The 24,449-nt window shown below is 59.9% G+C and overlaps 1 protein-coding gene across 3 annotated transcripts; it reads right to left on the reverse strand.

The window, feature by feature from the left end:
• Positions 1 to 468: 468 nt before the first annotated feature.
• Positions 469 to 17,851, reverse strand: GRTP1 (growth hormone regulated TBC protein 1). Of its 3 annotated transcripts, none has more exons than XM_081551555.1 (8): positions 17,700 to 17,851; positions 17,277 to 17,428; positions 12,260 to 12,418; positions 9,670 to 9,784; positions 8,674 to 8,770; positions 3,925 to 4,097; positions 3,671 to 3,856; positions 469 to 689 (listed from the first exon to the last, which is right to left on the reverse strand). In XM_081551555.1, the coding sequence occupies exons 2-8, from the start codon at positions 17,324 to 17,326 to the stop codon at positions 600 to 602; spliced, it is 870 nt and encodes a 289-aa protein (XP_081407681.1). In that variant the 5' UTR covers positions 17,327 to 17,428; positions 17,700 to 17,851; the 3' UTR covers positions 469 to 599. The 3 variants fall into 3 exon arrangements, with proteins under 3 accessions (XP_081407681.1, XP_081407680.1, XP_081407683.1); XM_081551554.1 differs by having other exon boundaries at positions 469 to 2,631; positions 9,670 to 9,794; XM_081551557.1 differs by having other exon boundaries at positions 9,670 to 9,794; positions 17,700 to 17,844.
• Between the last annotated feature and the right edge of the window lie 6,598 nt (positions 17,852 to 24,449).

Genomic DNA, 24,449 nt, shown 5'->3' on the forward strand with positions numbered 1-24,449 from the left:
GGGTGGCACCGGGCTGAGCCCAGCAGCTCACCTGTCCCGCAGGGTCAGTCTCCACAGGACAGTGGGGTTTGGAGCCCCTGCCGGGGGACATGCCTCTCGAGGTGCAGCTGGTCTCCTCCCAGGAAACACCCCGTTCCCCCATCCCCGCCTGTGCCCACCTGTCCCCACGTCCTGGGCAGGGCACAGCCTGCCTGGACGGGGGTTTCTCACCAGAGGTGGCCTCTCCAGAGGGAGGGAGACGGGACAGGGGCAAGGTGGAGGGCCGTGGCCTCCAGCCCCGAGAGGAGGGGTCTCACTGGGCAACTTCTCCCCGGGGGGTCTGGATGACAGCAGAGACCTGACTTGCAGCCCTCAATCTTAACATGGTTCCCACGTCGTCGTTTGTGTAGTTTCAAAAAGTCATTTAAGAAACTGCTAGATTGTAGGCTCACAGGAGCTGATGTAACTAACACAAACATGCACCTCACATTTTATGTGTATCAGCGTATCAGGTAAAAATATATATTTAGAAACAATAACAGCTCCCAGTGAAGACCACGCACAGGACAGCTCAGTCGCCAGTGATTGCTCTGGCCGGAGGCGGTGGCTCGAGGCGGGCGTCAGCCCTGTGCCAGCAGCCGCGCCCTGCAGCGCTCCCGCAGGCGGGCGATACCGGCCCTGGACAGGCTCCCGGGCTCCGAGAATATTCTCTGGAACAGAAACGGGTTCGTTTAGACCTTCCCGGCTCCTGGTGGTGGCCGGGCAGAGGCCAGCGGTCAGGGAGCACAGGAAGGTCACTTGTTTCCTTCAGACGTGTGACAAAGCTGAACGAGGCCACTGACAGAACCCCAGCATCAGCACAGATGCCTCCCAAGCAGCTGCACCACCCCAGGCGACCAGCGGGGGCGCTGGGGACTGCGGCCCGCCGGACCTCTCCCCGCGAGGGCGAGGGGAGCCCTTCACCCCCGAGAGCGAGGGCGAGGGGAGCCCTTCACCCCCGAGGGCGAGGGCGAGGGCGAGGGGAGCCCAGGAGGGACAGGCCGTGGGGAGCGGAGGAGGGCTTCCTGCAGAGCTGAGCAAGAACAGGCCGCTGCTGCCCCCCAAACGCCTGGAGGGATTTCAGCAAAGCGCTGAGGACCAGGGAGGGAGGTCCCAGGGGGTGCGTGCAGCTGGGGCTCAGCTCTGAATGTCAGTCCTCAGGCTGGGCCATGTCCTGGTTTCAGCCGCTGAAAAGCTCAGGAAAGTGCCTGAGACAGGACGTCTGCCGCAGGGGAGATGGCACACAGGGTCCTGCCCCCTTACATTTGGGTCACTTTTAAAATTTTGAATCCAGCCTATGAAGTAAACATCTGATTCTGAAGTCAAAAGCTGTGAGCCACTGGAATTAAAATTGGGTAACATCCAGTTTCCACTCTTTCACTGGTTTTGTGTGTGCCTGTGCTAAAGCCACATCATTTACACCCGAGCCACTCGAGGTGTGCGGCTGAGTAGTGTCAGCTCTGCGCCCTTGGGGTCACCTTCCTGCTGCTCACTGCATCCCCAGCCCCCGCTTCCATCTCTATAAACCTGACTCCCCTAGGGGCCTTGCTTTAGTGGGATCAGTTTTTGTCCTTTTGTGACAATTACTGAACATGATGTCTCCAGGTTCACCCAGGGTGGAGCAGGTGTGGGGACCGCCCTCCCTTTTCAGGCTGAAGGCAGGCCCACTGTGTGGGTGGACCACACTGTCCCCATCCACTCGGGTGGCGTTGCAGGTTGTGCCCACACTGCGGCTGCTGTGACACTGGAGTGAATGTGGGTGGGCAGCGTCTCCCAGAGGTCCTGCTTTCATCTCGTTGCGATAAATACAGCAGTGGGAAGGCTGGATCAGACAGTAGCTCTTTGGTTTTTGAGGAGCCTCCATCCTGTTTTCCACGGCTGCACCATTTTACACTCCTACCAACGGTGCCCGAGGGCTCCCTGTTGACATGCCCACCAACACTTGTTATTTGGGGTCTTCTGGATGACAGCTATCCTGACATGTGAGGTGACACGCGGTTCGGTTTGCGTTTTCCTGATGATGAGTGAAGTGCGCACCCCTGCATGTACCTGCTGGCTACCTGTATGTCTTCGGACAAACGGCTGCTCAGGTCCTCTGCCCATGTTTAAATGGGATGCCTCAGCTCCGTAGCCAGCTACGGTCTCTGTCTGGACGTGGCCTGCACACACGCTGCTGTCCTAGGGGCCACCTTCTCCTCCGCCACCGCTCCCCGTGGCTGCACAGAAGCTTTCAAGCCCCACGTGGTCCCAGTTTGCTATTTTTGCTTTTCTCGCCTGTGCTGAGTTCTTTGAGTTCTGCTGACTCTCATAGCAGTTCTGAAAACTGCTCGGGGCCTAGGAGAGATTAGACTTGAGAAGCGGAAGCAGGAACGGACTCAGACTTGTTTCCAGTAAGAGAGAAACTGCCTCACCACAGGAGAAGGGAAGGTGCCTGGGGGGCGAGGGGGGAACCCTGGGAGCAAGCCCCGGGTGACTCTGGTAGGAGAACAGACTCTTCGGAGGGTTCAGCTGACCTCTTCCCATGACAGTGCTCCTAGCTTCCGTGTGGGATCTAGGAAATGCTAGATGTTCTTGGACAGGACTTCAGAGAGCTCTGATGCATAAACTGCAGTGCTGCAGAAATACATACACAAGTTTGTAGAGACCCCCCAAGGAAATAAGACCACAGTCACTTCCCACCAGTGTCCGGTGAGCGGCCACACCTGCCGTGTGCAGAGATAATGTTTTACGCAGCACTTTTTCTGCTGTGTGGGGAGACACTCCCCCTGCCTCACCCTCTGCGATCCCCTCGAGTCCACTCAGCTCACAGGGCCTAAGAGTGCGTCCAGGCTGGAACACCAGCCGCCCCACTGCAGACACACACCCATTGGCAACAGGCAGGCAGGCCGCCCGCCCTCACTGAGCACCCGCTGCACTCGGGAGCCCCCTGCTCCTCCTCGGAAGCATCGCGCTGAGCTCAAGAGCCAGACGCCAAAGCCACACGGTCTGAGCGTCCGCACCGCAGTCCAGCAGAGGCCAGGCCATGGGGACGCGGGCAGGGTGTGCAGGGCTGGGCTCCCTGCCGGGAGGTGACAACGTCTGGGCCCAGGGATGCGGCTGCAGAAGCCCTAAGACCGCCTGAAGCACCCCGGGCCGAGGGGCTGGTTCTGAGGAAAATGAGTCCAGGGAGGCTCGGAGAAGGTGCCGGCAGCCTGGAGGCAGCAGGCACGCCACCACCGTTCCACACGGCGGCTGAGGGCGCGACGGGCCAGGCATTGGGGTCAGTGGCCCCTCCGGCCCCCCAGGGTCACCCGTCCCCCTAAACCCCACCCGCCCTGCCCCCGAGGGCCTGTGGGACGCAGCACCTGGGTCATCAACTCAGGTGATCTGTCTACACAGCCTGCACCAGGCCTGGAACCCAGCAGGGGGGGCCAGACGGGTGTGACCTCACCAGGGCGGGAAAGAAGGCGACGGGAGGGCGGGCCCACTGGCTCAGGGGGGCCCAGGATGGGGGTCACCTCCCAGGCTCGGGAGAAACCAAGGAGCAGACCTCACGGGCTCCGGTGGGGTCCCAGGTGGCACCGCCCCCCCAGCCGACGGCGTGGGGGACGCAGGGTGAGCGCACTGGTCTGGCGCCCCTCCCCGGCTGCCCGCGGGCGCGGCCGACACCCACCTGCATGAAGGTGTGGCACTCGGTCACGAAGCGCCCCCTGGTGATCTCCTTGAACTTCTCACAGAGGTCGGGGACAGTGGTGGCTTCCAGGATCGAGGCCTGGTGATGCTTGAGGAGGGTCAGCGCCACCCGGAAGATGATCTTGGACCCCTCGCTGAACAGGCAGTCCCAGACGCGCAGCACCGTCTGCAGAGGGGGAGGCGGGTCACCGCGTGGCCACGCCGCCAGCCCCGGGCCCAGCCGGGCGCCCTCACCTCCACGGGCAGGACATCCACAAACAGGCAGATGAACCAGCGGGACACGACCAGGGTCCACAGCACGCCATGGCCATCCATCAGTGCCGCCACCGCCGGCAGCTTCATCCTCACCAGCTCCCCGAGCACCTCCTGGTCCGTCTTCAGGCCCAGCATCGAGGGGCTGTAGTAATCTGCCGTGGGGCGAGGGTGCAGGGATGTGGGTCTCACAGCCGGGTGGCCGCAACCTGCGTGCCCCCCCGAGCCAGGCGGTGGTGGGGGCCCCCCGGGACCCTTTCCAGAGGACGACCCAGGAGACAGGGACGCGGGGCCTCCTGGGAGCGACACCCAGAGGGAGTGAGGCCCCTGCTGGTGCCCATCACACCCGCCGCCCATCTGTCTTTTGAATGGACATTCTCTTGCCAAGGAACTTTCCAGCTTGTTAACGTGGTGTATCATAATAATAGTATATTTAACCTAATGCTTGAACTCTGCCATAAAAGTTCAGTAACCAATCTGTGTAATAAAGTTTGGCCATTCACTGCGGCAAAGGGACAGACATTCTTGCTAAGTATTTTTGTTAAAACAGAATCATTATGATCACTGACATCACAGTCACACCACCAGTTTTCAGGGTGCGCGCTAAACCGAGCCTAAGGCTGGAGAAGCCATTGGGTCATTAACACCTGGGGCCTGGGGCACCCCTCCCCGCCACGGCCCCTGCCCCCACGCCCCCACACCCCCACCCTGCCTGGCTGCAAGTCCAGCCCACTACCCCCTGCCCCTGACCAGCGGCGCCCAGTCTGGCCCCGGGTGCAGGGGGATGGCCCTGAGCGGCTCAGAGGGGCAGACGAGTGGATTTGCGGAACACAAGCTCAGCACATTCTCACTTTGGCTACAGAGGCTTATGGCAGCTCCCAGAAGAGTCAAGGTCACCCCCTGAAGCTGCCAGAGGCCCGAGCTGGTCACTGGGGGGGGTCACTGAACCCCTCCTGCTGCTCGGCCAAGAACACTGACAAACCCCGACGGCCAGCCCCACCTGCGGGATCCCGTCTGCTCACAGAGGCTGGGAAACTTCTCAGGGGCCCCTGGTCCATCCTCCCCTCCAGGGCCCGAGTCAGGCTTCTCCCGGGGCCCCTCCCCTTGCACACAGCCCAGAGGTGTCCACTCCAGGGGTGGTGGCGGGGGGTGCCCCGAGAGTCACCGCCCCAGGACGTGCCCCACTGCCCCCCTGGGCCTAGCTGTCCAGCTGCGGCAGGGGAGCCCCCTGCTTCCCTTGTCACAGGGCAAACAGGTGGGACTGGCTTTTCGGGATGCAGATGCATTTGTTTATTAAGGGACAGACTCCTCCCTGAGGTGACATCCCAGACCCCCCCTCAGTCCCTGACGTGGTCGGGGGCGCAACGGGGCTTTTCTGCAGGCTCAGGAGTCGGAGGGCAGACAGGTCCCTGGAGGAAGAGATTCGGGCATAACTTTTTTGATGTAAAACGAGCCATTTTAGGTCTGGGTCATCCTGTGATCTAGGCCTTTGCAGAAGAAAAGGTCTCAGTCGTTAGAGATTTTGTGGTGGTTCAGTCGCGCAGCCTGACTCTGTGCAACCCCATGGACTGTATCCCACCAGGCTCCTCTGTCCATGGGATTCTCCAGGCAAGAACCCTGGAGGGAGCTGCCATTTCCTTCTTCAGGGATCTTCTCGATCCAGGGATCAAATCCGTGTCTCCTGGGTCTCCTGCACCGGCAAGCGCATTCTTTACCACTGAGCCACCTGGGAAGCCCAGGTATAGACTGTAAGGGGACAAAAGGTCAAAACACAGCTACAACCAGGCCGGGCTGACAACTGCCCCACACCAGAGACAACGAATCAGTGCAGACTCCCAGCTCTGTTTCCAAGGTAAAGATGAGCCTGAAGAACCGTCTTGAGCTGTTCCAGAACGCCAACCCCCAGGAGCGCTCAACCAGCAGGTCACAGGGAAGCTAAGAGAGACGGTGCTGCCTTCTGCTGCCCGTGGGCTGCGGGCTTGGGCCCGGGTCCATGCTGATCCTCCCGCCTCCAGCCCCAGCAGGACCACGCTCAAACGCTTAGGTTAACACGACTGTTTGCTGCTGGGGAGCCACTGCGCCGGGAGAGACCCCCGCACTCCCATCCTCCAGCCTGGCCGTATCGCTTGGCTCCTCACCCCACCACCAGGCGAGCCCAGTTTCGGGGAAACAGCGTGTCTGCACGTCAGCAGCTAGTCTTCTGCTGACTTGGGACCAGAGGGGAAATGTGAAGAAGTCCCGCAGGGGAGCCTTGTCTGAGCGGCTGTCAAGTGATAGATCCAACACCGATACCTCTCCGGGGGTGGCAGAGCGCAGGGGGCCCAGCAAGGCGGCCCGGGACCTGGCCATCGCCACCTCGCTAGGGTCGCACTCTCCCGGTCTCTGCTCCTCCTCGATTCGACTGCTCTGAACTCGCGGTGTCGCGGGCACTGGGGGGCAGCCTCCGGTGGCTGCGCCCACGCCGCTGACGTCCAGCTTCGTTCGGCGCTGAGACTCGGCCTCCCCGCCCCCAGGAGACCATGGTCGCCTCACCCCAACTCGTGGACCATTCAGGTCTATTTTGTAAACTGCCTGTTAGGCATATTGTTCACCTTCTTTTCTGTCAACCTGTGTCCACCTAGACTGTTAGCGATTCTTTACACGCTGATTGTATGGATCCCTTTTCACTCTGCGGATGATGTCTTGTGTCAAAATCGGTTTTTAATTTTAACATCATTAAGATGATCAATAATGTCCTTTATGCTTTCTGAATTTTGTTCAAGGACGTTTTTCCTACTCTGGAATCATGATACTGTTCTCTGTCTCGTCTCGCGTTTCAAAGTTTTGCTTTCTCACACGTCTAGAATCTACCTGGAATTGAAGTCAGGGTCTAGTTTTGTTTTCTTCTCTACAGACAATCAACTGTCACGGAATGATGTTTTAAACAGTCTTTTCCCTGCTCCTTGACACATCTCACGTACCGAGTACAACAGATGGACAGACTTGTTTATCCCTCGCTAACCTGACAACTGTTACAGCACCTAATGCAACTCCAGCACGCTCCTCTCCAGGCTTCCCTGGTGGCCCAGCGGCAAAGAATCCACCTGCAATGCAGGAGACCCTGGTTTGATCCCTGGGTCAGGAAGATCCTCTGGAGAAGGGCATGGCAACCCACTCCAGTACTCACGCCTGGAGTACAGAGGAGCCTGGTGGGCTATAGTCCACGGGGTCACAAAGAGTCGGACGGGACTGAGGGACTAAACAACACAAGACTCTTCTTTCCAGCCTTCGTGATCCTTCCACCATCGGGCCGTCCTCACCCTCCTGGATAAACTCTTTAAGAAAATACTACTCTACATCCATTGCTCAACTCCGGGTGCTGACATCACTATTATTTTAATGAGATCTGTGTTCGTGTTCTTCCTGAGATCAGCCTGTACGACAGGAAGGCTACACCAGCTTCACAACGTAAGTTGACGAGTTCATCTTTCCCTGTTTTCTGCAAGATTTATTTTTTAAAAAATGGGAATTATCGGTTCGTTCGAGTTTAACCGAGATGTTTTTGTCTGTGCATTTGGCCTTTCAGATGTCCTCTTTCCAGCTCTGTTGGCCTGCGTTCTCAAACCATCCATTCGTCTCTTCACTGTACTCAAGCTCTCTTGTGGTTCTTGAAAGTCCCTGCAGCGGTTCCAATTCCGGCGCCCTTTCCACTTCTAGATTCCTCATCCCCTTCTTTCTTTCTCAGTCTTGTCAGACGTCTGTCTATTACAGCAGTTTCCCAAAGCAGCAGCTTCTGTCTCAGTTCACCTTTCCTATCGCGTCATTCTCTGTCGTTAACTTCCACTCTTCCGTGTGTGTGCTTGCGCACGTGTATGCACGCAAACGCAGAGCAAGAAGCTGGAAAAGCGCACGCCACCCCGCTGACACGGGGCACGGGCACCCCCAAGCACAGGAGGGATGGGGACACGGAGGAGAGCGGCCACTGCTCCCTCTCCGTCGGCGACGTCGTCTTGGAACTCCGGAGATGGGGGCGCATCTGTGCAGCTTTGCTGTAATTAAGACAGAAGCCGCTAAACGCAGATGAGCACGTGCTGAAATGACCTAGCTTGTGCACCCAGAGGCCCGAGGACTCACACAGCCCTGCCCACCCCCAGCAGAGACGGTGACCCCTCCCCCCAGTCCTGACCGCTCATCTGGAGATTTCCTTTTGTTTTTGAAGCAAGACTCGTTTTGCTGTATTTTAGTTTGAGTGAATCTAACGGCTACTGGAAATGACATGTTCGGGACTTTAATTCTCTGTAATGAACCCCCCGGGTGGGCACCTGGAGCCTTGCTTTCTGTTTCTCTAGGTCAGCTTCTTCCCGCTTCCCAGCGCCATCCGTTCACCTGTTTCTCTCAGTTGCTGTCGCTGCCAGGCTTTGTTCCCTGAAGCTCCCCAAATCCCCAAACGACACCAGGAAGTGGTCACGGTGGGGACCTCCATCATAACTGGGTCTCTGACATAACTGAGCAATCGGCTCAGCGGCGTCCAGGCTGAGACACGGCGCTGCCCGCAGGGTGGGGGTGGTGGGGGAGAGGCCGCTGCTCCCTTGGCCCCCACGCTGTGAGCGTCTCAGCTCAACTCAGCTGCAGGAATACTGCCAACCCCAGCTCTCAAACGACGCTGTATGTTTCGTCACACCCTGACTTGTCAGCAACATCGTTATGGCAACACCAGAAAGCGAGTAACTCTTACCGCAGGACTCCACGTACCTGGGAGTATTCTGCCAACCAGGGCGTCCAACAGCCAGAAGGCTTCTTCTTCACTCTTAGTCACCAGGATCAGATACCCCGCAATGAAGTTCATCCCCTAAAATCAGACAAATGTCACCGGGATCAGACACCCCTCGATGAAGCTCATCCCCTGAAATCAGACAAACGAGGAGGCCCACGCTGACACCAGCTCCACCCCCAGACCCTGTAACTAGGCAGCCGCTGCCCGCTAACTCCCGTCTTGCTCGTCCTTCCCTACAACGTGCGTGATTCTGGAATGACCGTCCAGGGTAGCGTCAGCCTCGCGGGCTCTGCCATCGACAGACACATGCACTCAGGCCTGCCTCTCGGACTCTGCCTTAGAACCAGGCAGGGCGCGTCCTCGTGAAACTCTCACCAGGAGAAACTACAGGGATGGCTCGGGCGCCGCCTCCCGCGGCTCTGAATGCCCAGCCGTCCTCTTGGGAGGCCTGGCCTCTGGCTCGGGGGCCGGGAGCGTGGGGATGGCACCCCCCCCAGCCCCGCCCTCCTGCCCACACCCTCCGGACACCACGACCTCCAGAGTGCACGGCAGGAGGGCCCGTCAGCCCCAGGATCGGCCCCAGGGCTCCCAACCCAGCTCCGCTCACCGTCTGGGCTGTGGACACGCGTCCCTTTGATGCTGCAGACAGAGCACCTCCGGGGGTCGAGAACCGATCCCCGCCGCCTGACGCATCGCCCCAACGCCAGGAGGCCCGGCTGCCAGAGAGGCCCTGCATTCCGGGCCAGCCCGCCACACGCACTCGCGCACACGTGCACACACACACGCACGTACACACGCGGGCACACGTACACCAGCGGCTCCGAGGCGACAGGGTGCTGGTCACCCGTGTCCCGTAAACACAGCCTGTGTTCACGTCCGCCCCTCCCGCCCCCGCCGAGAAGCCTGGGTCGGGGGGGACTCGGGAGCCCCGGCTGGGCAAGGCCCCGGTGGTCTGTGGGGGGCCCGGGGCTCACCTGGCAGTAGCCCACGCTGTGGTTGTGGTGCCCGTAGGCCAGCAGCACGTTGTACAGGGGCCCCTGCAGGCAGGGCTCCGCGTCCTTCCGGAAGCGCACGTTGTCGGGAAAGGTCCTGTTCATGTCTGCGGGGACCCGCAGCGCGCTCAGGGCGTGAGCCGAGGCCGCCCCCGGGCCCCCAGCACCCCGCAGCCCTTTCTCTCCAATCAGCACCAACATCAGGCCCTCTGACGAGGCCAGGCTGCCGGGTCCCCAGCGTCTCCTCCCGTCCCCACGCCCCGAAGTGTGGGTGAAACGTGAGCAGTTTATACATAAAGCTTTGGAAATTTTCCCCAATTCTTAAGATTGAAAACGGAAGCAGGCAGGACACCCTGAGAGTTCCGTTGGGAGGTAAAGAGACAAAACTGAAAACTACCCAGGAGGCGCTAGTGGTAAAGAACTGCCTGTCAATGCAGGAGCCCTAAGAGATGTGGGTTCGATCCCTGGGTCGGGAAGATCCCCTGGGGGAGGAAACGGCAGCCCACTCCAGTATTCTTGCCTGGAGAATCCCATGGACAGAGGAGCCTGGTGGGCTACAGTCCATGGGGTCGCAAAGAGTCGGACACAGCTGAAGTGACTTAGCACAGCACAGACAAACTCATCACCACCAACTTCTGTCTGCAGAAGGGTGCCTGGCGGCCTCTTCCACCTCCGACACCCCCTTCCCGCCCCCCCTCACGTTTCTGTGAACCTGCATCCAGGGCAGAGTGAGGGGGGCTGAAGGACACCCTCTGACCCTGCCTGGGTCAGAGCGGCGGTGTCGGCGAAGGGACACACGTGGACACTGTTGATAACTCAAGGCCTCCAGGCGGCTGCGGGAACTCTGTCCCCAAGCTCGGGCCCCCACCTTGCACCTGCCCACAAAGACCAGATCTGAGCCAAACTGGCTGCCTCAAAGCATGGAATTTCCAATCATATGTTTTTTTACAAAAAAGCCTTCTTTTCCATGGAATTCCGAACATTCCCAAAACTGGCACCTATCAGGGAGAAATGAGTTTTTCACTAATTCAGACTAGACTGACCGACTGTGCTCCCTCCTGCGTAACGATCTTTATGATGAGGAGCTTTAGCAGGTGCTGAAATCTTTCTCCCCGGCCCTGCACTGGAGGCAGACGCGGTGACGTTCGGTCTGCGCTCAGATGCACGCCGCGCCTGCTCTACTGACCCTGAGACTGACGCAGGCTCGCTGACAGCAGACCAGAGCGGCCGCGTGACCCGGCAACTCCACCCTGGGGTCTGTACCCAAAGTGCTGAACGAGGGTCTCGGAGACGTGCTTGACACCCTGTTCACACAGAATTCACTGTAGCCAGGGAGTGGAAGCGGACCAGGTGTCCATGGACAGAAGACAGACACACACAGGATCTGGTCCAGCCTCAGGAAGGGCGAAGCCCTGACGCACGCAGCACGGGTGGACCTCCCGGACACTGCGCTCCGTGAAACCCACCAGGTACAGAAGGACGGACACTGCGGATTCCACCCACAGGAAGCCTAGGAGAGTCAGACTCACAGAGACGGGCAGACGGTGGGAGCCAGGGCCGGGGGCTAGTGTAACGGGTCAGAGGCTCCCTTAGGAAAAATGAAATGCCAAACTGCACGTTGGGTCCGTTTCACCGTAATTAAAAATAAAAGTATCTAAAAACTCTGCACCAAACAAAGCCTTTAAAATTCATTTTTCAGACAAACCACCACCCATCACTCACGGTCTCTCCCTGCTCACGTTGGCACGGCTGGCCCTGCAGGTCACGGCGGCGTCTGTCCCGAGCCCTCTGGCCGGGGTTTTCTGGGGGGTCAGGGTGCGGCCGGCAGGCTCAGCGGCCCAGCGCCTTCCCTGCTGGAGCCCTGGGACCCCAGAGCCCCGCTCCTTACGCTGGGGACACGCCACTTTCTCACTGTCCCCAGTCAATCCAACCTCCCGGACATTTAAAGTGACCAACGTTTCAAATGAAGCCCTTTGTGTTTAACTTGGTTGTTCTCAGAAGCTGGCAAAACCGGAAAAGCAGATGGTTCTCCTAAAGATCTAGTTATTCAACTTAGGTTAAACATTTTTCTGAGGACTCTGAACTTGTGAGAGCCTGTGGGCCCGGCGTCTGTGGCCAGTGAGGATGCTGGAGGACGCGAGACGGCGGCCAGGGCGTGAGCGTCTCTGGACACTCGGCGTCGGGCACAAAGAGAGGACGCGGCGTGCGGCTTCCTGCAGCTGCGTCTGTGCGTCCTCGGGGTCACCCAGCCCAGGGCTGTTCTGACGGCTCGCTCAGCGGCCTCCTCACGGCCCTGGACCGTGTCTTCTAGGAAGAAACCCGCTCTTTCTACCATTTTCCTTACCGCCTAGCTGCCCGCGCAAGGATTTTCTGAACCAATTCAGATCACTGTCCTCCCGTCAAATAAGCCCCCGTTTTGCTTGTCCTTTGAGAAAATGGGAATCAGGGGTGCGCCTTTGACGGCGTAGGTTTCTCACCCGCATCACGACCCGGGAGTCTGGGTGCAGACACACTTCCCCTGGGGGAGGCGCCCCCACCCGCAGGGCCGTGCCCACCCCGGGGGCTGCGTCACCTGTCCTGATGGCCTCCTCCAGGCTGGCGCTCGGCTCCCCCTGCAGGAGGCGCTGGTAGTAGCCGGGGTTCCGGTCCATCCGGGCCTGGGCTCCGCTCACCCCCATCCAGACGCGGGCCCGGTGCTCCAGCGGGATGCCCTTGCGGATGTAGCGCTTCACTGAGACGAGGGAAAGGGCAGCTTCAGACGGGCCCTGGTCGGGGGCGGGGGCGCAGGGAGGGGCCCCCCTCCAAGTGTTTCCATTGATAGCGCTCACAAATCAGTAACGCGGACACGAGAGGCAGGACAGGCATGCCCCGCTCACAGGCACAGGCCCTCCTCACAGAAGTCCGCTCTCCCCTCACGCTGAGGGGCTGGGGGGCCGCAGCAGCCCGGCCTCCACCGCGGCAGTGGTGCAGGCACACGGGCCGCCTCCCGCCCCCTCCCGGCCCGCCCCGCGGCCTGGGCCAGACGCCACGGCCCTGAACCCAGGTGGGCACTGGCTCAGGCACCGGCTGTACCGAACAGAAAAAAATTACAGCAACAGTGTCCTACTTTACAATCGGAAAAAGCTGCTGAAGTCTTATAACTCAAGCTGACAGCCACCAGTCCACGAGCTCCTGAAAGGGCCTCCCGGAGGCCAGGTCGCGTGCACCCACCGCTCTCGGGAGGGTGTGCGGGACGGGAGCTTGCAGAGGCTGGGGGATGACGAGGTAGGCCCAGAGGAAGGGAAGGACGGACCTGAACGCCACCCACCAGAGGCAGAGAAAGCCAAGAACCCTCTGCAGCTCAGAGGCACCCGTGCAGCTGGAGGGTCACGCGTGGCCAGAATGTCTCAGGCAGCGTGACGTGGTCATCCCGCTCCTGGACGTGATATTTCAGTCTATCAAACACAGCAGTCATTCAGCCGGACCGTCCCTTCAAATCTCCTACTATTTACACACCACCTCAGGGCTCAGCATGCCCGGGGTGCCCTGAATTAACCCTCCCTCAACCGCAAGGGAAGGGTCAGTCCCAGCTTTGGGCAGGGACCACTCCCACTGAGACGGAGCAGAAGGAAGGGACCTGCAGACATTCATGGTAACTTCATGGACAAACCGCAAAGAGCTGAAATAAACACTGAGACAGCAATCACTTATGACAGCACCGCAAACACTAACACGAGGAGAAGCACTTCGTATAAACTCTAACAGAACGTCCGCAGGGAAATCAAAGAACCAGAGAAAGGGAGAGAGACACCAGTGCACCTCCAGGATCCCTCGACAGCCCTGCGGCCTCTCCCACTGCACCCCCCGCCCCGAGGCCTTCACCCACGTCCAGGCCTGCAGGTCAGCCACCCAGAACCACACAGGAGGGGACCCCGAAGGCGACCAGCTGTTCTAAACCTTGCACGTGGTGGGGATTACCTGACTGTGCGTCTGTCCACACTCACAGGGCTCTACGCCAAGAGGAGTGAACTTCATTGCAAAGTTTTAAAAAAATTAATATAAAGTACAGAAAGCAAAGTGCATACTGGTTAAACCCCCACTCTGGAGTCGGACGTGGCTAGGCAGACCGTACCTCGGGCATGCCTCGGTTTCCTTCCATCCCTGCAAAATGGAAGCAAAGCCCAGGGCCTGAAATGCAGTCAGGGCTTCAGACTCCCGGCTGGTTGTAAGAACAGCAACAATATCCAGAAGTTTCAGAGAATAAGGGCTTCTGCTACTTCCACTACCTGTTATGTGACTTTACTCAGTTTCTCTGGAAAAGAAAGCAAATGGTTCTCCCATCCTCAGAGCAAGGGAAGGGCTGATCCACTCTTCTTTCCGACATTTGGGGGAGTGTAAACTATGCGGCAGAAAGAGGTGGGAGATTTTTTTTTAAAGAGATGCTCGACTCCAAAGAATAAACTCCCAGCTGTCTGCCCCGAGAGTTAAGCAGGTTCCCAGGTTTTTTATATTTGTCTTTAAACATGTCTCGCAATTTCATCCTCATGCAGATGGTGCTAACCCCCTCGCCCACTGGGCAGGAGAGAAAGAAGCGAACGGGAGGAGCTCCTCTCGTCAAGGCCCTTCACGCCAGGATGGACAGGGGTGCAGGGGCTCCCGGTGGGCCTCCTCACCGACAAAAGAAAGCACGTACACACAGCTAACACCCTCAAGCAGGCCGAGTTTCAGCGCTCATCTGCAGACGTGGACACAAGTCCTCTCAAAAGACAACACGCACAGAAGAGCCCAAAAGCAAGACGCAGGTGAGGAGCAGGGGCAGAGGTGGTCCTCCAGGCGTGGTGGCCAGGTTCAAGGTCGGGGCCCCAAACGGAGCTCACACTGCCCACACGGGGCCCACATCCCTCAAGGCCTCCGTCCCATGGGACGCCACACAGCTGTGGACGCTACAGCCAGCCCAGAACGTCTGGCAGGAAGAAACTGTATTCCCATTTCCTGACTAAATAGCCACTCCTGTGTATGCCTGACCACTCCCTCGGAGCGCCACAGGTGCTGCGGGAGCCCCGGCTGTCACACCCGGAAGCCACACCAGCTCAGCGGCAACACCCCGGACTACAAAACCGTGTGAGCGCGCAGGCCCCTCGCCAGATCTCCTGAAGAACACCAGGCCATTATGCCCTCCAGCTCACCTGACAGTGAACCCCACCCCAGGCCAAGGCTCACCAGGAATCAAGTATATTTGCTCCTAAATCTGTTACACCATAATTACAAGGTTTAACAAACATTACATAAATTTAGAAAGGTAAAGCAAAAAGAAACAATGGCAGTTTCAATAAAACCAAATTAAATTTTCAGGAAGAGTTGATAGGTGCTCCAAAAAGGCAAGTGAAGTGAAGTGAAAGTCGCTCAGTCCTGTCCAACTCTTTGCGACCCCAGGGCCTATACTGTCCATGGAATTCTCCAGACCAGAACACTGGAGTGGGTAGCCTTTCCCTTCTCCAGGGGATCTTCCCAACCCAGGGATCAAACCCAGGTCTCCTGCATTGCAGGCGGCTTCTTTACTGGCTGAGCCACAGGGAAGCCCGAGGCGAAACAAAACAGAACCGTCATATCATAACTGCAGAAATCGAGGCAGAGAGCTAAGGTCTGGAAGGCTCTGCACTCGGATGGCTTCTACTCCCAATCCACTGGGAAATCAACACTGCAAAACAGACACAGCGTTCAGTACAGTTTCCACAATAGTCATGTGTGGATGTGAGAGCTGGACCAAAAAGAAGGCTGAGCGCCGAAGAGTTGATGCTTTTGAACTGTGGTGTAGGAGAAGACTCTTGAGAGTCCCTGGAACTGCAAGGAGATCCAACCAATCCATCCTAAAGGAGATCAGTCCTGGGTGTTCATTGGAAGGACTGATACTGAAGCTGAAACTCCAATACTTTGGCCACCTGATGCGAAAAGCTGACTCATTGGAAAAGACCTTGATGCTGGGAAAGATTGAGGGCGGGAGGAGAAGGGGATGACAGAGGATGAGATGGTTGCATGGCATCACCGACTCCATGGACATGAGTCTGAGTAAACTCCAGGAGTTGGTGATGGACAGGGAGGCCTGGCGTGCTGCAGTCCATGGGGTCGCAGAGTCGGACACAACTTGGCGACTGAACAACAATGGTTTCCGTAGGAAAGATACAGAACTAGTGGGCCCTCGCTGTACAAAGAAAAGATGACAAGACAGACTCAAATGACAGAATCGAAGGGGAACTCACATCCACACGTGTGTCACGTGAAAAGGTCATGAACGCGCACATCTCGCAGCGATTCTCTGTGGCGCTAACTGACCTCTGGGTCCCTGCTGGACAGGAGGCCTCCTCCTGCATGAAAGCAAATGGTGCCCCCTGTACTGGGGGGGCGGGGGACAGTCACCAGCCGCCCCCCCTACGGGAGATGGGGGCCTGGGCAGCTGAGAAACTCGGGTCAATTCACACCTTCGAGTGTGACCAAAATGTTCTCCCACGTGCAAAAGTTAAGTCTATCTTTGTATTTTTATTTCCTTGTACATAACTTTAAAAAAACAAATCAAAAGAAAAAAATGAAGCTGAGGTCGGCTGGAAGCACGTTGGCGCGCAGCAGCAAGGCGGGCATGGCCCTCGGTACCATTAAAGACACCTGCCCTTCAGGACAGATGGCCCTTCAAAGATCAAGCTTGATCCGCCCGCCCGCCCGCCCCCCTTAAAACTGACTGCTTTCCGCTTGGCCGAGCCCCGTTTGCCCCCCGTGGGGCTCTCCTCTGGGGGCCCTCCTCTCCTCACCCCTAATGCTCTGGTCACACAGCTCAGCCCCCGGTGGCTGGGACCCCTGTCCTCACCCCTTCGTTATCATTAACGCCCTGTGTCAGGAAGTGTCAGGGACACTCCTGCCCACTCCTCACCTCCTGCGGGCACGTCTGGCCTCTGTATCCTCAGCTGGGGAGCAGGCAGGCAAACACTTCATTCATTTATTCAACAAACAGCTAAGGGACCATCCAGCCAACCCAGCCAGCACAGAGGGATCTTTGATCCCAGCGCAGAAAACTAAGGATAAAATAAGTTAAGACCCACACATGGAGGACCAGAGAGAGGCAAGGAGAGAGTAGGAAGTGTGGGGCTGCGGGGTGAGACTGGAAGGCTTCCCGGAGGAGGCGCTCCAATCCAGACCTGAAGGAGGCCGGGGACAGCCTGGGGCGGGGAAGACCCCCAAGGAGAAGCCGGGGAGGAGCTGAAGGGTCCAGGAAGCGCCCCGTTTTCTCTCTGAAGGCGGCAGGGAGCGCTCGGGGCAGAAGCCGGCGGGAGCACTGCCCTGGCCGCTCGCTCTGAGGAGCAGGAACCCCGGCTTCTTCTGGAAAGAGGGCCACGGGCGCCATGCGTCTCAAAGGGCAAGCAGGCCGCACGTCCAGGCGAGGAAAGGGGGCCTCGCACCTGGACCGCGCAGCGCCCTCACCTGTGCGCCTGCGCGGGGCACGGCTGAGATGGGGGCAGCGCCTCCGGCCTCGGAGGAACCCCAGGTCCCAAGCTACCCCGAGCGCACGGCACCGAGGACCAGATGACTTGTTGCGCGCCCGCTGGGTCAGGAGCCGAACTCACCGGTCATGCTCTTCCGGACGCCACCGCCGCCCTTGAGAAGTCTGGACCATTTGATGGCTCTCCTGGCGAGGATCACCAGGTAGGTGGAAAAAAATTCTTCGTAAGCTGCATAATCGAAGTCCTCAGGCCTTTCAAACCCATACGGATCGATCCTACCATACAAAAAGGCCCAGAGTAAAGTTCCACGCGCACGTGGACGTGGGACCCTCGGCGCCCAGCCGCCCGATCGCTGCGTAGGGGCCGCGGGCTCCCTGCCCCCCACCCGGCCCCGCAGCAGAGGCGGCGGGCCGAGCGCGGGCGCGCACGCAGCGCAGGGGCCGCCCAGGGGCGCGCAGGCGCCCGCACCGCCGCCCCCGCCCGCGCCGAGACACCCGCCCCGCGCCCCCGGGCCGGGCCAGGGGCGCACGGACCCCGCGCGCCTACCTGGGGACACGGTCCCGCGCCGCCTGCGCGCGCCCCGCGACCTCCATGCCGGGAGGGGCGGGAGGGGGCGCCCGGGCCGCGGGGCCAGGGGTGCCAAGTTCACCTCCCGGGACTCCGGGCGCCTCGCGTCCTTCCGCCGGGCCGCGGGAGCCGGGGGGCGGGGCTGGGGGCGGGGCAGGAGGGCGGGGGAGGGGAGTGGGGGCGGGGCGGGGTGGGAACGTCTGGGGACCCGGAGGGCGGGGCGCGGCCCGGAGGGAGGGGGCGGGAGGGGCTGCACCTGCTTCTGCGCGCGGAGCCCGGAGCCCGGAGCTTGGGAGGGGCGCGGCCTGGCCGGCCCCCCCGGGGCGGGGAGGGGGGGGAGGGGCCCCCGGCAGGGAGGGAGGGGGATGGGGGCCCCGGGCGGAGAGGGAGGGGCGCGGGGGGATGGGCCCCCGGCGGGGGGAGGGGGCGCGGGATGGGGGAGGGGCCCCGGCGGGGAGAGGGGCCTGGGCCGGGCGAGGCTGACGCCCCGGCCGGCACGTCGGGTCCCGCCGCCCCGCACCCCGCACCCCGGGGCCTCCCTGCCGCAGCCAAGGTGGGAGGAGGTGAGTGCAGTTTCGATTCTTCTGACAGCTGGCCAGGCGTCCGTGCCCCGCGGGTCCGAAGGCCGCGTCCCGACCTGTGACCACTGGTTTAATGTTCTTTTTACAGAAAACGATCGTCTTATTTTTAACTTGCTCTCTTTCAGCCTACACTTTCCGACCTGAAAATAACACACAAATAAGTGGATCTTAATTCGTGTGCCACCGTCCCCTCCCCCTCCCCGGCGGAATCAGCCTGTCCCTGCCTCCCACCGCCCCAAACCAGGCTCGGAAGGAGGGGTGCAGGCGCTCCGCCGGCCGCCGGGCCCTGCCGGGGCGCCCCCGCACTGGGCCGGCGGCTGGGGCTCCCGCCCACAGGGGAGGGTGTGCTCCTGGAGGAGGCAGAGGCCCTCTTCAGGCCTCTCCCCGGAGATGCCCAGGATCTGGGGAGCGTGAGTCACCTGGGAGGGAACAGACATGCCCTCCGTGTTCCTCCGCCTGCGCGCCTTTTACTCCGAGGGACCCGCCTGCAGACAGCAACACGGTGGTCGCCACGGCGCGTGCGCACTGGGCCCCCGGCCCCGCAGCCCAGCAGTGTCCAGGTGTGTCCATGTGTGGTCTGAAAACTGCTTCTCGTATTGGGAGGCCATCGAGAATGTGTGCAAAGTGCATTTTGAATTTTGCTTTGAAACTGAGAGAAGATTTTAAGGTCCTTTAAATTTAAGATGTAAGGGACTTTCATAGCCCCCCCTCATCCTAAGCGTTCTTTTTAAGAACTGGGCTCGGAATAGCAGAAGTCAGGCGCGTTGGAAAGGCACCACCATACCGATGCCACGGCTGCGCGGCCCGCTCCACCAGGCCCGGCCCGTGGGGACAGTGTCTCCCTGGGACTCTGATGTCATTCCCGGTGGAGAGTGCCTGTAAGCTGGGTCTGGATGTGATAGGAACAGCGCTGCAGGCATCCACTGCAAGTCTTGCAGGCTGTTGTGAACTCGCCTGGTCCTTAGCATGGGTTTTTCCGGAGTATCCCATCAGAGGGCTAAGCAAGGAGCCTGGAAAGTAATTTGGGGGACATGCCTGCCCCAAACTGGGGATGTCTGTCTGTCCGTTTCCATGGAGGTCTGTAGGAAATTAGTGCTCAGTTGAACAGAACCACAAAGACCCCCCATTCGTTGGTTCTGGGGAAGTTCTCCAAGCCCTCCGCTTAGCTTGCTTCACTTTTGAAAGAAGACGCAGTACCCCTTTCACGACCCCTCCTCGGCCTTCACCCCAGGTGCCTCCTGCAGACTCCGGTCCACAGGCGCCGTGACTTGTCCTTCCACCAGCGCAGGCCCCCTGCTCACCCAGCATCGACCCGTGCTGGTCTTAGAAATCATCGGGCACGCAGCCCCCCCACCCGGTGCCCTCAGCCCCCTGTTTCTGCCCATCCCAGGACCTCTGCCCCCTAGACAGGGGAGCTCCCAGCTGGGGCAGGTGGCTCCCTGCACCCCGTCTCATCCTGACCTTTCTGTGGGCCCCACACGTTCCTACTGCCCGTCTCCAAGAGCACGTCTGGCATGAGCCGCCTGCCCCGGGCCCCAGGCGCTCTGGAGCAGCCCTGTTGGTGCAGCCTCCCTCGGCCTCTCTTCCTGACTCCTGCCGTCTCTGGTGGGCTCCAGCCGCTGTGTCCTGCCACGTCCTCACACCCTCCTGGTCCCAGCCCCACCGGAAACGCAGACCACAGACACGTGCTCTTGGACTTCAACATGATATTAGTACCCTGAGCGGGGGCATTTGGGGCCAATGAAACGTGGGTGAGTGTTAGATAAGAGGGGGCCCATCCAGGAAGCGTGGCGGGAGAGATACAGAGAGGAAGGACCCTTGCGGAGGCAGCCAGCGGTCACAGCCAGAGGGCCCTTCAAGGGCTGCCGGCCCCGCCGCCAGCACCTGCCCGAGCCCCCTCCTCAGGAGCAAGAGGCAGCGGACCTCTGGGTCCTTGGCGCCCCTCCACCAACCTGCAAATGCCCGCTGCCCTGAGCGTCCTGGGCATCCTCGCTGGCCAGACGCCCTTCCTTCAAAGCCGATGATTGTCCACAAGGGCAGGTCACGTCCGCAGCCAGGGAGCTGGTTGTGCACAGTCCTTCCCTCAGGGCGGGGGTGTGCCCACACAGCCCCCCAAGCCGGCGCACGCCCACAGGGCCCCTGGCGTCCGCTGCCCACAGTCAGGCTGTGTGAGGAACCAGCTTTGCAGCACTGAGGTTTCAGGCCCCACGTGAGAACCCCTGGCCAGGGGACGGGTCCTCAGCAGAGGCTCACCGGGAGGCCCCGAGGGCCCCCCACCCAGGGGCACACGGAGCACCCCAGGCCCCCGTCTTCCTGCAGGACTCCCAGCTCTTGTTGCCCGATTGCAGGAGCTGCTGCCATTTGGATAAGATGTACTGTCCGAGCACTTTAGTTCCGGGGGTGCCCGTCCCCCCAGGGCTGACAGGGTGTCCAGGCAGCACCACTGATCACTGTGAGCCCCGAGGGCGGTGGAGGGTCACCGCCGGTCAGGGTGGGCCGGCTGCCGGCCCCCCAGCCGCACACAGGAAGTGTCGCAGCTCACACCCTTTCCCATAAAGTACGAAGTCAGGTTTTCTCTATTTTTGGCTGAAGAAGAGTAGATACGGGTAAAGTGATATGATATCTGGGGTTGGCTTTAAATGGACTCCAGCAAGAGGGAAAAGGAAGCAGTGTCTGGGAACACAGGCAGAATCACTGAAGACAGGTCTTTTCAGGTCTGTTTGAATATTTACGTAATTAGTTTGGAAAGGTAAAGAGGAGACGTCCTGTTCCAGCCACTGGGGCGGCAGGGGACTGTTCTGGGGCCAGGCCTGTAGGGACGGCCGGATAGACGTGCTCAGAGGGTCCTCAGAGGTGCTTACATGGCTCCGGCCTTCCCGGGAGAGCAGGTGGGGGCCCGGCAGGGTCACAGATACACGATTAGGGACTGGGGGGGTGCATAGGAAAGAGCCGAGTGAGGCAGCCTCAAGGCTTACAGTGACCCTGCCAGACACCCGGTCTCCACGGAGCACCGGCCCGGGAGCCTGGACTTCAGGGCGTGTCATCTCCATGCCCCCTCCACCCTTTCCTCATCCCTTTGCGTGAGGTCCGGGGGGACTGATCTCGGGAGGCCTCAGCCTGAGGCGGCTTGGAGCCGGGCTTGGGTTCCCAGCCAGAGACTGAGGCCAGGGTCCGGCAGTGGAAGCACCAGACTGTAGCCACTAGACCAGGGGTCAGTGACCTGGCCCTGGCCCTTGAGCTTTGCAAAAAGAATTCCCACAAAGACAGAAGGCAGGGAAGCAAGTAAAGTGTTTGTTTATTAAGAGGAAAAAGTCCAGTATGCCTGGACAGACACATGGGCGGTCTCAGGGAGAGAGAGGCACTGAGTCAGGCCCTCAGCGTGACTTGAATGGGGCATTTCGTCTGGGTTTCCTTTGGCCAGTCATTTTGATTTGCCTGGTTCACAGTCCATACTTGGTACATCTCAGAATCCTCCTATGTGCGTACACATCTCTTAGACAAGATGGTTTTACCGCAAAGGCGTCTGGGTAGAACATCCCTAGACATGACCCCCCTTTGGCCTCCAGGGAGTCTTTCTGCACACATCTGGCCCGGGAGGTCCTGACCAGGAATCAGAGATGAGTGGTCTGGCAGGGCCCAGCCTCCTCCCTTGGTTGTTCTGCTGTTCCCGTCTTGAGTTTGGTCAACAGAGAAATGAACCTGCAATTGCTTTGCCCTGGGGGCTGAGCCATCAGCCTCCTGCTGCAGGACCGCAGCGGGCACTGGACTGTCCCGGGCACAGCAGGCCACGGGGTCTCCCTGTGTGGGCCTCTTTTCAGGGGAAAGCACCCTCCCCAGGGCTGCAGGGGGGGATTCAGGTCCTGGAAGCTTGCCCTGTAGGTGGGGACCCTGCACAGAGGGGCGGGGTGGGCTAAGTCCATGGGGTCGCGAAGGAGTCCAACGTGACTGAGCTACTGAACAGAGGCTGCTGGCCCGGCTCTGCAAGCGGAAGGACGTGCACGGAAGGACGGGGCTGGGGGAGGGGCTGGGGGAGAAAACCTCGGGGCAGGCCGCGCCCCCGCCCCCCCCGCAGGAAATCCTATCCCTGTCCTTTGAAGAAGAAAAACAGGTCTAGGGAGGTGGCAGGTCCAAAGTGCTCCTGCCCTGCGGGGTAATGATGCAGGCACTGGCGGGGAGTGGGGGGGGCAGTGACTGTAAAGCTGAGGCCCTTGCAGGCGTCCTGTCTGGTCACCTGCAGCTGTTTGTTCTGCCTCCTCCCTCTCTGAACACAGATTTCCGAGTGTTGGGCACTTTGAGGCTCTGGGCTCTGTCCTGAGCTTGGGATATGCTACAGGAGACGAGTTTCTAAGAGTGTTGCCTCTAAATAAGACACATCTTTGTAAGATACCAGGAGCATCTTGAAGGACCATGTCGTGAAGCCCCTGGACACACAGGGACCACAGTGAGCTTTGGTGGACGTGACGGCTGCGAAAGGGAGCAGGTTCAGGAGGCCCCCCAGGAGGCGAGAGGGAGCAGGTTTGGGAGGCCCCCCCGGGAGGGGCTGGGGTCTGTCCCGTGGGGAACTGACAGACCCATCTTCAGGCCGGGCAGGCGTTCCCGCCCCGTCCTCCTCATCTTCCTTCCGTCTCAGGAGCCCCACTGACCAGTGGCTTAAACAACAGGAGTTCATTTCTCCCCACCCCGGAGGCTGGGCCCAAGGCCGCGGTGGAGGCAGACCCCGCGTCAGGTCCGTACCCGGCCGCCTCCCCCGTGTGCCTGCGTGGCCGTCCCCTGGGCCCATCTGTGTCCCGATCCCCTCTCACTAGGACACAGGTCAGACGGGATTAGGGCCACCCTAGTGATCTCATCTGACCTTAATCCCCTCTTTAGAGGTCCCGTCTCCAAACATGAGTCACATTCAAAAATATTTCTACTCTTGAAAAGTGACAAGGCTCTCAACTTTGGGATTTCAGAGCAATAATATAAAGAGAAAATACCCCAGATTCACGGCGTTTGTACACCAGGGATGGGGCTGGCTCGTTCGTCATTGAGCGTGGGGCCTGCTGGCATTCACGCCTGCTCACGTGTGTCTGCGTGCAGGCGTGACTCGCGTCCTGGCTGGCAGCCCTGTCCCGAATGCCTCTGGAACTGTGACCTGGTTTCCTCTGGCCGAGAGGGAAGGCGATCTTTCCGCCTTGAGGGTTTTTCTGAAGGCTGTCCTTCCAGGAAGAACAGTCTTGAGCTCTGTTCCCGACGGTCTGAGCGCGGTCTCTGCCGTCTGCACCGTGGACAGCAGCTCAGACCCAGGTCCTGCTTTGCTCTCCAACTGGGCCTCAGGGTGAGGGCCTTGGGACTTCCCGGGTCAGGAGCTGGTCAGGTGTGGGCGCCCTGAGGCCTTGGGATGTCCTGGACACGTGAAGGTGCGTGTCAGCGCCCCACGCCAGGAGCCTGATCCCTAGAGTGTTGCTTTAAGAGACACACAGGTGCCGGAGCCAGCGTCACGCCAGGATTACAGGCACACAAGAGCAGGTCCTGCGGGGCCTTGGTGAGGGATCGTTAGCCACCGGGTCTCATCTGGGGCACGGCGAGGGCCGGAATGGCGGAGGCAAGTCTAGACCGTACGTTTTACTGGACGAGTTTCCCTCTGGGGGGAGGGGAGGACTGGGAGCTGGGGGTTAGCAGGTGCAAAGTATTATAAACGGGGTGAACCACAGGGCCTACCACACAGCTCAGGGAAGTGTATTCAGTGTCCTGAGATAAACCATCACAGGAAAGAGCGTGAAAAAGAATGTGTGTAACTGAATCCCCTTGCTTCACAGCAGAAATTGACATTGTGATCGACTACACTCCAGTAAGATAAATTTAATAAATAAAATTTCCCTAGCCCGGACAGGGCATGCCCTTCCCTCTCTGAGATGCTGGGACACTCTCTGAAGCTTCTGGGCAGGTCGGCATTCCGATGCCTTCTCCCGGCTGCGCCCGTCTCTGAAGTGTGGACATGGAGGAGGGTCCCCGTGTGGGGAACGTCCCCCCGGAGCCGGTCCGCACGATGCCACTTCCTCTCGTGGAGAAGACAGGAGTTTCACTTCTCCTGTGTGTGTCGTGGCCTGTCCTGGGGTCTTCCTCCCAGACTCTCCGCAAGTTCCCGGAGGTGGACATTCTGCCCACG

Source organism: Giraffa tippelskirchi, chromosome 12 (genome assembly GCF_054371585.1).
Source record: "Giraffa tippelskirchi isolate mGirTip1 chromosome 12, T2T-mGirTip1v1.2.pri, whole genome shotgun sequence".
Taxonomy (NCBI): domain Eukaryota; kingdom Metazoa; phylum Chordata; class Mammalia; order Artiodactyla; family Giraffidae; genus Giraffa; species Giraffa tippelskirchi.